This window comes from Aquarana catesbeiana, linkage group LG07, assembly GCF_042186555.1.
Source record: "Aquarana catesbeiana isolate 2022-GZ linkage group LG07, ASM4218655v1, whole genome shotgun sequence".
Lineage (NCBI taxonomy): Eukaryota > Metazoa > Chordata > Amphibia > Anura > Ranidae > Aquarana > Aquarana catesbeiana.
In genome coordinates, this window is record NC_133330.1 from 239,453,630 (window position 1) to 239,468,967 (window position 15,338).

General features: G+C 41.7%; 1 protein-coding gene across 1 annotated transcript in view; it reads right to left on the reverse strand.

The window, feature by feature from the left end:
• The window catches only part of RPAP2 (RNA polymerase II associated protein 2), a 119,138-nt gene that overhangs the window by 79,130 nt on the left and 24,670 nt on the right, over nucleotides 1-15,338 (reverse strand). The window contains exon 7 of the mRNA XM_073593147.1: nucleotides 13,390-13,425. Coding sequence (XP_073449248.1) covers nucleotides 13,390-13,425 — 36 coding nt within the window. The remainder of the gene's footprint in view (nucleotides 1-13,389; nucleotides 13,426-15,338) is intronic.

The window sequence follows — 15,338 nt, forward strand, 5'->3', positions numbered from 1 at the left end:
ACCATTAAGGAAGTAGAGGGAGTTGATAGGAACTCACTTTTGACTGTCCGCCCCAAAGGACATGGTGATAACCTTTATAAATGATCTTTTTTTACTGCATTTTCCACCCAATACAAAGAAGTCAAAAGGATCATGGACAGGCACTGGAAGGTCCTGAAAAATGACCGTGTTCTAGGCCCTGTTTTACCAGACCGGGTTGGTATTATTTTCCGGGGTGCACGTTCAATTCAGGGGGAAATTGCCCCCAATGTTATTGATCCCCCCCGGTCTGTCTCTTTTTTCATGATTGCAGGGGATATTTCCCGTGCAGAAAGTGCAATGTGTGGCTGCACAATAAAAGTGGGAGACGCAAAACAACGAGCTTTTATTCCACTGTGACCTCCAGGGAGTATAGTATGAAACATTTCACTACATGTGCCACCTGACATGTTGTCTATCTTATCACATGTCCATGTGGCAGACAATATGTCGGGCGCACTACTAGAACTTTCTCGATCAGGGTCAATGAACATATTGCTAAAATCAAGAATGGCTGCATTAAGCACAGCATTCCGCGTCACTACCTTGAAAGTCATAATAGGGACCCTACAGGTACTTCTTTTGTAATCATTGCTAAATTTGTCCCACATTGGAGGGGTGAGTCTAGTGTTAGGGGTGTGTCGCAGCTCGAAACCTATTGGATATATGAGCTCAGGTGCTTCTCACCGCACGGTATGAATGTCGAGTGGGACATTAATAGTTTCATTAACCGTGCGTGAGTGGCGCCTTTGTTCCCGCGCCGCGACACCCCCCCACCCCTCTTTTGGTTCTGTCTAATCATTAGGATGTTGTTATGAGTGACATTGGGTTTATTTTAGTAGTTATGTCTCTCTTTTTTTTATCATTGTGTCCCATTATATTGATTTGGGATATCATGTCCCTATCCCGGACTCCTATGTCTAATGGATTAGCCAATCGTTTAATTCAACTATGTTGGATTGAATGTTGATTTGCGGTATCATCCAGTGTGGATTTATGGTGGTTACCCATATAATCTGACAACCCCCCCCCCTTTTTTTTCGTTAATTTCATCTCAGCATTTGGGTAAGGGACCGTCTTGTCATGTATGATAAGGCGATTGGCCCACCATTTAATTCTCCCTCACTCTATTGAGGGGGATTGCATCTTGTGTGGGCTTATCCACTGTTTGTTTAATGATACATTATGACATGATTACAGTGGACAATAATGTCATCTTTTTCTAGTATAGGGCCCCTGGGCTCCTCCCGGGTCATTTGGATGATGTGGCGTTGCTCGGCCCTTACCTTTGGTGGCCTGAGCATGCATTACTTCGTCTGATATGCGGGGGGGGGGGTGATCTGGGCCATTTTGGATGTTTAGCGTGGCAAGTTTAATTCCACACTAGGATGTACTGCATTAGATGGTTTCTTTATATCTGTCTACCATGCTGGGTATGTTCTGAACGATAGTGCATATATAATCTATTTATTTGGCCATTTGGGCTGGTGATTAAGCAGCTAGAACGAGATATGTCATTAAGGTTGAGCTACCCCGTTGTTGTCATCTAGTGTTGCCAGGGCGATTGGTCTTGGGGCTTTTAGATGACAGGAGGGGGAGTGGTTAGCTGCTTAGCGCGCCCATGAGTGTTCTGTCCTATCTTGGGTTCAGATGTGATCAATACGAGAGCGGCCGCCCCTCCCTCTCACGCAATAGGCTGTGAGTGTACGCTCCATAGGAATGAGTGAGGGTGGATGCTGGCTGCCCATTGGCCGTTATTTTACATTCATCTTCCCTGTTACGTCCAGGACTTGGAGCGCACGCTCCTAGTGGACGGCTGCGTGAGATGTCAGTGGCGCACTGCTCGCCGACTGTTGTCTCCTTCCGGGTCACGTGCCCGGAGGACTTGGAACGCAAGCCGCACCAATCACCGTGACAGTCATTGTGGAGGTGAGGCTTGGAACGCAAGCCGATTCGGCAATCCGACGTTCGGGGCCCCCTCCACGGTGTATGTTCTGGTTTAACCCTAGAATGATTCCCTCTTCTTTATTCTAATGCTCTGTGTCACCATATATGTGAATAACACTATGTGAGATTAGTATATCAGGATTATAGTACTAAACAGTGCACTTCCGGTCCCACCATGATGGGGGTGGACCCAATGCCTGTAGTCTATATATATGGGCAACGTGGAGAGGTTGGTTTATGCCCCAGTTGAAGGCTTTTTAGTCGAAACGAGTAGGGCGTTTGCTTCCCACGTTGCTATTATTTTATTCAGTGATCACTTTTTTTATCTTGTAAGGCTTTTTATCCAATAAAATCCTTTTATTTTTTTGATCTACGCCATGTGGAGCCCCTTTTTTTCTTTTTTCTCCATGATTTCATCTATTTGACTGCCCTTGACCTTTTGAACTCGCCTGGAGCAGGAGAGCGTGTGAGTGAGGGGACAGTCGCCATCCGTGACGATTCTGGCTATCGGTGACCGTGACCCAAGGGACAACCCTGCCTATTCGAGATCGGGACCGAAGGGATAACAACCTGGCGGATTCCACGGGAGGCTATCTCCTTAGGCTCTGACAGACGTACTGCTATATGGCAGATATGTCCCACAACATCCGGTAAGAGTGTCCAACTTCAGATGTTCATGACGCATTACCTGTGGTTGCTGTGCAGTTCAGTTTCGAGCCAACATCCTATGTTTAAGCACCCCCACTGTCTGAGAAGACTCCTTTCATCTTTATGGACTCTGGTCAGTTTAGCACATGATATTATAGACATTTATGCTCATTTCAGTGGTCTCTGTGTTGATTCACTTTTATTGTTAATTATACTATATGTATTGATTCACTTCAAACTTTAAATCTGGTGTGAGAAGGCAACACTGGGCGACACTGTGCCTGGTGACCTTTGACCTCTCCCATGTTGTTCAGGTAGATCTCCACCGCTTTAGGGTTGCCTACCCCTGGCCTAGGAGATATATCTGCACTCTGCATACCCCAGGAGCCATGCACCTGTTCTTCACTCCAGGTCAGGATCTGCAAAAATCACAGCTGTTCTAATCTGAGGCTCTATACTTCCAGTTACAGTGCTTGCACCTCTGCCAATAATCTCCCTGATCAGATGAGCATTCAGAACGGCAGATCAGTTAACCACTTGCAGACCACCCTATAGCCGATTTACTGTTACAGGGCAGCTGTTTTGTGCAGAATCAGGTATAAATACGCAATTCTGGGGCTGAGCACTGCCGGCATGCCGCTTCTGCTGTGATTAGTAATAGCAGAAGCCCATCAGTGGGAGCCGGCCAATGAATGTCCGCCAGAGCCCGCTGATTGCTGAGGAGACACACTGGACATAGCTCTGCCTATGCAAACAAAATGGGGCTCCGTCCCATTAGCAGGGATGTGCTGGATTTTGTTTCTCTGCAAAGCAGGGAATAACATCCAGCACATCCCTTAGTAAAAGCAGCACACTGTGTACACAAAAACACTGGTTAGGCACACATTTAACCACTTCCTGCCCAGGCTATAGCCAAAACAAAGCTACAGTGCGGGCTTACTTTGCCGGTAGGGTGTACATGGATGTCCTCCCACAATTGCACTGCCCGCGCGCCCCCTACGGCATGCTCTGTGATTGCCGAGTCCTTCAGACCTAGCTGATCACAGATCCGAGTAAAGCCCCTTCACCACGTGACCAGCTGTGTCCAATGACAGCTGATCACAGGATGTAAACACAAGCCAGTTATCGACTTTTCTTTCCTCGCGCTGACAGCGTGTGCAAAGGCGTGTTTGCTTTAGAACAAGGGACTCCAAACTGTGGCCTGTGGGCCAGATGTGACCCTTTGCTTGCCTTTATCCTGCCCTTGGGGAACTATTCCTTCCACTCATATGAGGAACTAGTCCTTCCACTTACACCAAAGATGCAGCACTATTCCTCCATCTGAAACCAATGATGGGGCCTATTCCACCAATTGACATCAATGATGTAATTTATTTTACTCCCACTGACCACCAAGCCTATGGCATTGTTTACGCCCACCAATGCCAGAGAAATTTCTACCCCCGCTGGCCACAGTTCTGACCCCCTACTATTTGAAGGGAAATAAACTGGCCCTTTGTTTCGAAAGTTTGGAGAACTCTGCTTTAGAAGAATAAATCATCTCTAATGTTGGGTGTCCTACATTATCTAAAACTATTAGTTTCGTTTTTGACATTTTAGAATGGGGTGCCTTGTGCAGCATTTTAAAGGGTGCCTTGACTGGAAAAAGTATGAGGAACACTAAACCTTTGTTCGGCCCTCCGCATCAGTCAGTATCTCATGTGGCCCCCTGAAAAAATGAATTGCCCACCCCTGGTTTAGGGTCACTTTAAGAATCTGACTCTATAAACATTGAAAGGTGTCTGGACATGGAGACAAGGACTGCTGCACTGTGAATGACTGCAAATGTGAAAAAATGGGCATTAAAATGAGAAGTGTGGCAAAAGCTCTTTTGGCCCTGTTTGTCCTATAGGTCACAGGAGTGCACTTCGTTCTGCTAAAAGTCTGCTGTCCACTGACGTCACTTAGCCAGTCATGACTCTGGAAAGATCCGGAGTTTAATGTTGGGATCCTCATAGATGCCTGGACCGGCAGCTGGCTCAACCTATCTGTGCTCTGCTGAGAGTTTAAGCCAGCCACTCCCACCCCCTCCACAACCCAGTGCTCTAGTAATTGCCGAAGCGGCAAAGCAGAGAGCCGGTGACTGACAATCACCGGCTCTCTGAAGACCGAGAACTGAGCTATCAAAGACCGCTGATCGCTCAGTTCTTGGTGTAGAGGTAGGGGACAGATGCAGATTTGGACCGATGCTGCATCCGCTTACAGTAGTATTGTTTTTTTTGTATCATTTTTTAAATCCCGTGCTCTTTTGACCTTATCTTAATGAACCACTGTAGAGACCAAAACCGAAACATGTCAATCCAAAAATGATACATTTTTTATTTTCTCTCCCTGATTTCTAGGGAATATTTTAACAAGGAATGACTACTGACAATGAAGCTGCAAATATCCTCACTGAAAGACAGATGACAAATGTGCAGCTAGTTGACAAGTGAAAAAGAGGTCCATTATTCAAAGAGCTGAAGTTGCAAGTAAAGCAAAACGCTAATTTTTTTTTATAAACCATGTCTGGCTGCCATTATCCACAAAAGAATTGAAATCTACATCATATTACCATGACAGTCTAGCAGAGACATCGCTGTTTATTCATCAGTAGGGATGTGGCAGGAATCACAGCCATAATAAATATACCAGTACAAGTTACAGATTTATGCCCCATTTTTCGCCCTGTATCTACTACAAGTACATTAAATGTATTGAATGACATGGACGGGCCCCCAAAGACAGCACAAACAAATCTGGCATTAAACTGTCAGCAGATTTAATGAATATGACTTTAGACTTTTTGCTAGCCATATTGGGAGCAGGTTGTGTACACAGTATGTATTTGTGTCTGATTTCAACAGGTTTTGTTCACTGCAGCTGCACAGTAAATCATACCGATCAAACAAACTGACCTTGCAAAAAGAAACAGGAAGTGCTCTGAGCTTTAATCACCAAAGGTTGATGGATTAAGATAACAGACATTAATGTTTTGTTTTTTGTTTTTTTATTTGGTGATAAATTAAGAACTCATTTTTAGATTTATTGAAAACAAAATCCTAAAAATAAACCTTGTCTGAAAGCTCCATCTAGCCTATTCAACTATTTCACTTATTAATGCTTTTGATTATTGGGATATACATGTATATCGCCAGTATATATACACAAATTTGGTTTTCTTATATACTGTATGTACCAATAGTTGGTTTCACATATCTAACTCAAGTATTAAAAAAGAAACTTTTAGATTTTAGCTAATAATTTCAGCTAAAATAAGCCATGTCCTTGCTCAGAAACTTTCCTCTGGACGCTCATTTCTTTATTCTGGGCCAGTATTGCTTCTCTGACAGTTTGAAAGAGGAGCTACAGTGGTTTCTGAAATAATTAAACGTCAACAGCTACAAATACTGACTTCTATTAAACTTCTGCTACCTGATTACTGGCACCTATGCTACTTTGTGCCCGTCTCCACACTCAGGGTACTCAGACCAGAGCCACAAGGAGAATCCCTCTCATCACTTCAGCCCCCAACCAAGGTACGTGAAACATACATACATACATACATACATACATACTCCTATGCTGCAGCATTGCTGTAACGCTGCAGCTGTCCCCCTGCCAGCTCTAAGCCCTAAAACTAAGCAATCATATGACTGCTGATTGGTCAGTTCTCGGTCAGCTTGGACCATGTAAAAATATCAATCATCTTCAAAATCAAACAATTGCTACTGCAGTTGTTACAATGTAATCTTCCTGCATGCTGTCAGATAAACTACATTACAAAAATGAGGAATATTAAGCCTTTTAATTGTAAGCTTCGTATTCCTGTCAGACAAAAAACACCTATTCTTTTGAATGTTGCCAGAACCACTAAGATCACATTTAAAAAAGGTTTGCATAGATTTTTTTTCTTAAACATATCTTATCATCATATGCAACACCAAGGCTTCATTTAGACCTGCAGTTGTGGGGGTAGCAAAAATGTGCGGTTCAGCCGCGTTTCTGCCATCCAACAACTACGCCCCTCCCCAAGCTGCAATAAGCAACACATGGGGGTTTTTACAAGCCATGGGCAGCAAACCCACTGAACGCTACACATTCAAGTAAATGGGGAAGCGCTGAAAATGCCGCACAGTGCAGAGGTTGTGGCACGCTTGTCTGCATAAAATGGGGTTAAAACAGGCAGTGAGGAGGCGTATCATCACTTCTTCACCGCCTGCAAGTAGCCTCTGAAGCGTGTTCTGAACAGGGATTGGGCTTCAGAGGAAAGGGACATTTAGACACATGTCTAAATCTACCCTAAATGCACATGACTGGTATCAGGCATATAATCATTTTAGTCTTTTGGTCACTATCGAAGCTGGTGCTGGAGTATTTGTTTAGTGCATGTGTAGCCAACTAAATCTCCAATGTGTACTTATCACCAAGGAGGGGTGGAAACCCCCTGACTTGGTCGATAAGCATGAATCCAAGGTAGACAGTAGGAGGGTGAGAACCTATGAGGAGATCGCTACCGCAGTATTCAAGAATCCAGGGGGTAACTTCTGTGAGGATCCACTTAAAAAGTGAGTTTTCAGCCACATCACACCTTTTGTGCGCTCTGTACATATCAAAAGTCAATCCACAGAAAAACTTTTTTTTCAGTTTTGGCTACAGTGGTAAAAAGTTTACAGCCCTTGTCAAGTTTTATTGCTGTTGGTGTCACACATAGGGTGAATCCCCCCCAATTGGAAGTCCTGGTGACCACTGTTCCAGGAACTGAAAGTGTAGGAAAAGCCAAAATATTCATCTGAACTGTCTAAGAAAAATTTTCCTCACTTTGAAAAAATGTCCTCATTTTCTGCTCTGTGTATAGGACAGGAATTAAAGGCAAAATTGTTCAAATGGGCCAAGGGAGGGAAAATGTGAGGGGTTTTATTCCTCCCCACTCTATCCAAAATGAAAATGGTACATTGTGTTAAAGACCTTAAACTATTTTTTATTAAGTCTTCTAGCAAGTGGTAATATGGAAGTGCATATGGTCAATATTTCAGCAGACACAAAAGCCGCTCAAACACTATTAACTACAAGTACTTCAGTGATACCTTCAACTTCTCTTTTATACCATGTAGGCTGTGGTTGGGCTCCTTAGTCAAGTAATGTAAGGCTCAGTTCCTATCTTTGTGGTAGAACACCATGACACATTTTCTCAGAGCTACAAGCATGGTCAGATATCCTCTTGGGAAGCTTTTCTAGATACCCTTTGTAATAGACCTACCCATAGTATGGGAAACAGTCTTAAGCTGGCCACAGATGGATCAACATTTGGCACGTTCAGCAAGGACCAGCTGAATATCAATGTGTTTGACAGAATTTGATTGACTTTTGTCAATCATCAGCTGGCTGTAGCTGCTGATCAGTGCAGTTTGACAGTTGAGAGTCCTGCTGTCAGAATGCAATTCCCCAGCGGGGAGGATTCCCTCATCCACTTCACTGGTGTGAATGGAGGAATCTGTTCAATTTTTTTCATTCGGCCCGTTTGAAAAAAAATAATAAAAAATGAGTAATCTATGGCCAGCTTTAGACCCCAACAGTGTCTACTGATCTACATGTGATATGAAGGTACATAGTGATCACTCACTAGGTAAGTTAACTGATGCAAATTATTATGTGGGAGTGGCGATTTTGCGCAATGTGATGGGATTCTCTCTGGTTGGTCTATATACATCTATTCTGAACTATGGCTGGTGTCGTAATTAAAACCGTTTGCATGATGAAGGGCAATACACTTTGAAAAGCCTTTTAAAGTTGTGATTAAAATATAGCTCTACTTTCATTAAGCAATGTGATTGTGGGACATCTGACTGTGGCACCACCTGCTTTGCATCACTACAGCACAACTGCCAATGTGCTTTCAAATACACCATTTCCTTCTCTACATATTGTTATTCCTGTCTGTCAGCCCTGCCCAGTGTGTTCTGAAAATAAAAAGCATGCGCTACTTTTTTTCAGACTACTACATCATGACGCTGCAATGAACAGAACTAAATAAAATGTCATGTGCGACATCCCAAAAAAAGTGACGTTATCGCGGCACCGGAAACAAAGCGCCCATCTTTTAGGTTGGAAGCTTTCCTAAGTGATTCTCAATGCTGATTTTAACTGGAGCTTATGTAAGTGGCTGTTTATACTTTAATTAAATTGCACTTTAAAACATATTATGTTATAAGGAGGCCTTATTTGTTTCATTGAGAGATAAATTGCGGACCTCGGGGTGCTTGTTCGAGAGACATCTCTGGCGTGACCACTAGGATCTGGAAAAAATGTATAAGACGGGGTGGCGGAGGAAGGGGACCATCTTTGGAGTTGCCTGGGGACCACGTGTGTGTTTGACCCTCTGTAATAGGGTGGTCAACTACATTCGGTAAGAAGCTGTGTGTGTTCATGTTGGAGGTGGCGGTCTCTAGATCTGTTTCTGCTCACCCCATCAAGTTGTGATTTTCTTAAAAGGAAAATGAACTTTACGTGCACTTTTATTCATTTATGAAAGCGCTGCATTTTTATAAAGAAAAAGACATTTAAAACAAGCCATCACTAACCTCTATAGCTAATTGTACTGTGAAGTAATTCATTCTCAATGATTCTCAGAGACTCTAAGTCAAGCTTCATTCAGTCTTCTAGTAGCCTACAAGCAGTGCCTGGTGTGAGTTTTTTTTTTTTTTTTTAGAAGGCTGGAGAACTGTCATGAGTCTAGTGCACCAGAAAGTAGTAGCATAAAAGATTTTAATGCTTCTATTATGTAATTTGAAGATTAACTGCTTGCTGCCCCAGCCAATGCTGAGGCTCAGTTCACACTTGGTTTCCCGGCATCCAATTCACATGACAGGAGATTGTGACTGGCTCTCAATGGAGTCCTGTGCGTCTTTGGCTCAGTTTCAGGTCCGAACTCGAGCAAAAATTAGGGCCCGATTCGTCCCTGAAACGAAGTACAGGGACGCACCGGACCCCTGCTGCGAGCGGCATCCGACATAACGGTGAACCCAGCCTTACACTTTTCACATACATGGAAAAATGTGTGTTTTTTACTAAATAATCACTTAGAACAGCAAAACATTATATATTTTTGAAAGCAAAGGCCTCTATGTACAGTGATATTTGTGCAGTGAGAAAAAAATAAAATAAAAAAAAAAACAAAAAACCACCACTAACTGACCAGCTGCTGTCAGTCTACTGCGGCAGGTCGGCTCTCTCCTGCAAATCACCGTAGCTATGCGTTGGCTCTTTAAATAGCTAGAGCAGGCACACGCGCGCCGCCATAGGGGGAGCCGATGCACATGGCCGCAATGACCGTCGGCCACGTGCAATCGAGGGGCACAAGGGACAGAACGGGGATTTGTGTGTATATACACACACAAATCCCCGTTCTGTCAGGAAAGGAGAGATCGCCTGTTCCTACTAGCTAGGAACAATGATCTGGCTTCTCCTCTAGTAAATCTCATCCCTCCACAATAAGAAACAAACGGGGGGGGACGACACATTTAATCCCTTGATCGCCCCCTAGTGTTAACCCCTTCCCTACCAGTGACATTTACACAGTAATCAGTGCATTTTTATAGCACTGATCGCAGTATAAATGTCAATGGTCCAAAAAATGTGTCCAAAGTGTCCAATTTGTCCATAGTCTCGATTTTATTTACCAAAAATATGTAGAAGAATATATACTGGCCTAAACTGATGAAAAAATTAGTTTCGTTTTTTTTTAACTTTGGGATATTTATTATAGCAAAAAAACTTAAAAAATCTTGTTTTTTTTTTTCTTCAAAATTGTCGCTCTTTTTTTGTTAATAGTGCAAAAAAAAAAAAATAAATAAAAAAAACACACAATTGCAGAGGTGATCAAATACCACCAAAAGAAAGCTCTATATGCGGGGAAAAAAAAAACATCATTTTCTTTGGGTGCCACGTCGTACGACCACGCAATTGTCAGTTAAAGCGACGCAGTGCCGTATCTCAAAAAAAATGGCCTGGTCATTAAGGGGGCAAATCCTTCCGGGGCTGAAGTGGTTAATGAATTTTAGTGTACAGAAACACAAAAATATAATACCCAATTGTGTGGTAAAATATAAAAGATGATGGTTTGTCACGTAAATAGATACCAAACATGTAACACTTTACAATTTCGCATGTTCTTGGAATAGCAACAAACTATAGTACTTAGTACTATAGTAAAAATCTCCATAGGTGGCACTTTCAAAGCCTTTACAAGTTAACAGTGTAGAGTTAAACAGTAGGTCCGGTGCTAGAATTATTGCTCTCACTGACGTTGGCAGAAATACCTCACTTGTGTGGATTACCATGTGCATGTGTGTGTGGGACCTGTGTATGTGTTTGCATTTTGTACATGAGCACAAGGGGGGGGGGCACCTTTAATTTTCTTTTTTTTTTACTTTATATTTGACACCACCTCTTTAACTTTTAGGCAGTGACAGGTACTCTGTACTGGGAGATCTTCAGCAGGGACAGGGAACCTGGTCAGAATTGATGGGAAGATGGATGGAGCCGAATACAGGGCAATCTTAGAAGAAAACCTGTTAGAGTCTACAAAAGACTTGAGACTGGGGCGGAGGTTCACCTTCCAGCAGGACAACGACCTTAAACAAACAGCCAGAGCATATTCATGTGTTAGAATGGCCCAGTCAAAGTCTAGACCTAAATCCAATTGAGATCTGTGGCACAACTTGAAAATTGCTGTTCACAGACGCTCTCCATCTGATCTGACAGAGCTTGGCATATTTTGCGAAGAAGAATGGGCAAAAATGTCACTCTCTAGATGTGCAAAGCTGGTAGAGACATCCCCAAAAAGACTTGCAGCTTTAATTGCATTGAAAGGTGATTCTACAAAGTATTGACTGGGGGGGCTCAATACAAATGTACCCCACACTTTTCACATATTTATTTGTAAAAAAATTTGAAAACCATGTATCATTTTCCTTCCACTTCACAATTATGTGCCACTTTGTGTTGCTCTATCACATAAAATACATTTAGGTTTTTGGTTTTAACATAACAAAATGTGGAAAATGTCAAGGAGTATGAATGCTTTTTCAAGGCACTCTGCATCGCAACTTCCAAATTTACACTCATCAGTGGGCAATAGACCTTGGGATATACCCGGGAAGCAACTAATTGGTCCCATATATGGCACACAGTGAAATTTTGCTCTTGTAATGATTTTGTAGTAGAAACCAACTGCGAGATTTTGACTCAGTGGTTTTCAGTGCCTGCTAGAATTGCCAGATTTGTTCCTGGTTATCCCCATACCAAGGTTGTGGACAATTAGGAACCTTTTTTCCTATATGGTGGACTTGTCCACTAGTTCAGCAATTTTGGTCAGCAGTCTTTTCATCATGCTGATGAGACAGGATATCCCTCTAAAGGCAGAATACCTCCTCTTCTTTGTATTAGACCCCCTGATCTATTGAAGGTGCAATTTAAGCTAATGATCCATGTTCCTGCTGCTGCTAAACAGACAATTGGCATAGCATGATAGACACCTACTCTCTCCATAGCCGAAACAAAAAGTCAGACCATACAAACTACTGTATGTTACATGAGAAGCTGGAGGACAGGGTACCTGGTACAATACGAAAATACTCAGCTGTTTGATATCCGTGGCTTATGCATTTTTCTTTCAGCTGGAAAGGACTGAAGCCTATTTGGCTTGTAGGTGGTCCTGGACCACCGCTCTCTTGTATTTCTTTTTGTCCCCCTCTTTCCTCTTATGCTGACTATCCTCTTCCCTTCCCTCTATTTCGTATTCCCCAATGTCGAACTATTAGCTATACTAAGACTTTGTCTATCCAGCCACTGCATAAAACTGTGATTTATTTATACTTTTATTTATGATTTACTTTTATTTTTGATTTATTTATACTTCAATCTTGCAATAACATCATTGATACAATGTAGTCACTTTACTATTCTTGTACGAATATTTCTGCACTATATTCTTTACTAACCTATGACTTATTTGCAATCTAGGATATAACCATTAAAAAAATCTGGTAGTAAAGTGGTTAATTACAGCAAAGTATAGAAACAAAATACTGATGTTTTAAAATTTTTGGTCTCTACGGATTTTTTTAACTGCACTGCACATTTTCTTTTGTTTATATTCATAGTTTGGTGGCCTAAGCTAGCTCCAAAAAAAAGTGAAGGAGGAAGAATTTATTTTGCAGCACAGAAATATTGAGGTTTATAGGCTTGAGGTGAATTATTAAACTACTTTATAAAAAGCAAATAAAAGAGTGTTATCACTCTACCTCTGCATCTCATCAAGGCTTACAGGGATCACCAGAGGTAGGTCCAAGGCTTCTCTTCACCCAAGTACAATATAATAAATCCAAAAGAAAAAAACCTTCAGATGGCACAAGTCATCTGAATATTTTTTGATATATTGCACAAACATCTTCATAAAAGTACAGCAGGAGGGCAGTCCTACTAATGGGTTTCAGCCGTAGCAGTTATGGATGAAACTCGCTAGCAAAACTGTACTGCTGATTTATAAATACATTTTGCAAATGACTTTCTCAGGGCTTTTGTTTGAATTACGTTATAAATATGCACTCTTATAGCAGCTATATACATTTCTCCACCAATAGATACACCATATATGAATACAGTATATTCTGCATAAAATTAGAGTATAATGCAAAAAATCTATCTGATAAATTGGTAATAAAATTAGCAGTGAGCAAATTTTGCACGGGAACATACCTCTTCCCCTCCTTCAGCAGTTTAATGACTGGTGGACTAGAAAATAAAGTAGAGAATGTGTTAGTAAATGTGGAGGTTATGCGTTTTCCTAGGTTTACACAAATAAATCCTGCATGGGTATACATTTATATCTATTGGGAGGTTAGAAGAATAGCCCTGCATCAGTCTACTAGAGGAGTGTAGGATCAGCACTATTTGAAATGATGACCCTTTAGCACCATCATGTGGTTGAATTTAGTAACTGCAGTCTGGTTAGGTAAAACTAGCCAAAAAAGTTGAGATTTTGCATTCTGTAAAATGAGTAAAATTCATTTTTTTCACTTTGCTTTATGGATTTTAATTCTTGTATGTAAGCAAATAAATCACTCTCATAAAATCCTTGTCTTAGGTGGAATTTATTTTGAAGATTATAATACTCTAATCCAAGAGATGATCCATATCAATTTGCCACAAGTAACTGCTATTGACTAACAGCATTGATGAAGATAGGCAACACGCTTATATCCATACCAGTGGGTTGTAGATATTTAATACATTCCTCGATATCCGCACATCCAATATTTTAGTTTTTGATGTATTCCAATTGCCTTGTGATCTCTCTCAGGGAGCCTAGTAATTAAAGCCCTGTTAAATTACTTCAGGCTGGCCCCTTTTGCAGGTATATCTATGTAAAAACATTAAACATAAGTGCCTATACTGTGTAAAACCCAGTAATGCACTGTCTCACCCTGCTCTGCACATGCTCAGTTGCTCTTTATTTTTGGGTACTGTGCTGAAAATCTAGAGGCCGTTCTGCTGACAGCCTAAGAGTTTACGGCTGCTCAGGGGCTCTGGGCTTCAGCAAAATGGCAGCCTCCAGCAAGAAGAAACAGGAGCAATGCTGGAGGCAATTTACAGCACACACTCATTTCGGTAGGATAATTATTAATGTAGAAAGTATGTTCCTTGCTAAAGAACATTACTTTTTATCAAGTTGTCATGGGTAAAGTTGTGCTTTAAAAAAATCTCTATTTTGTGCACAAAAACAGAGAAAATTTGGATACAAAGATATTCTATTTACATAAAGGGTTAATATATGGGTGTGGCGCTGTCCTAAAATGAGTGAGCTAATTCCATAAAGCTACCATGTGAAAACCATATATAAAAACACATATGAAACCATATAAAACCATATAAAGAGTGATCCACTTCAGGTGGGGGGGAAGGGAGGGGAGAAGGAAAGGGGAAAAATTGCAGCTAGTAAAGCTAAAGTGACTTGTGCTCCATACAATCAATAAAATGTCAAACACTTATAATACGTGACTTGTGCACAGTGCAGCTGAAGTGATGTTTATACAATCCTTATAGATTGCTTGACATTGAAAGTTATGTTGTTATCAAACATTTTATAATGAGCTGTATGACTAGACTGTGACTTGTGCTCAGTGCAACATAAGTGATAATAAACAGTCCTTATAAATTTCTTGGCGTTTCTTTAAAATTAAGCAGGTATATCCCACACGCATCTGTTGCTTGTATTTATTTATGGTGACCGGGTGCTTGTGTCTCGTATTATGATCATGCAGACACTCACCAGCTCCCTTAACCCCTGCGGGGGTAACACGCAGTCACAGTGTATGCCACTGTGCGGCAATCCTTAATGCTTTCAGTATCAAGATGACGTTTAAACATAAAGGAAAGAGGAGCTTCCCATCGCGTAAAACCATAAACACTTTTTATTTAGAGTAGATGACAGAGTGGTACTCACATCCTAGTAGTTTAAAACAGGCAACCGAATGTCATCAAGAAAAAGCGTCAGGTTCAAAAAGTTGTATTCACTGGGAGATGATGCAAGGCGTCAGATTTAGGCCACGCCCTACGCGTTTCGTCAGAGGATGTCTACGGGAGCGTGACCATTGCCTCACCTCCCCACCTTTTTATACTGTGCGGTGCCTGCTTTGCGCTTGCGT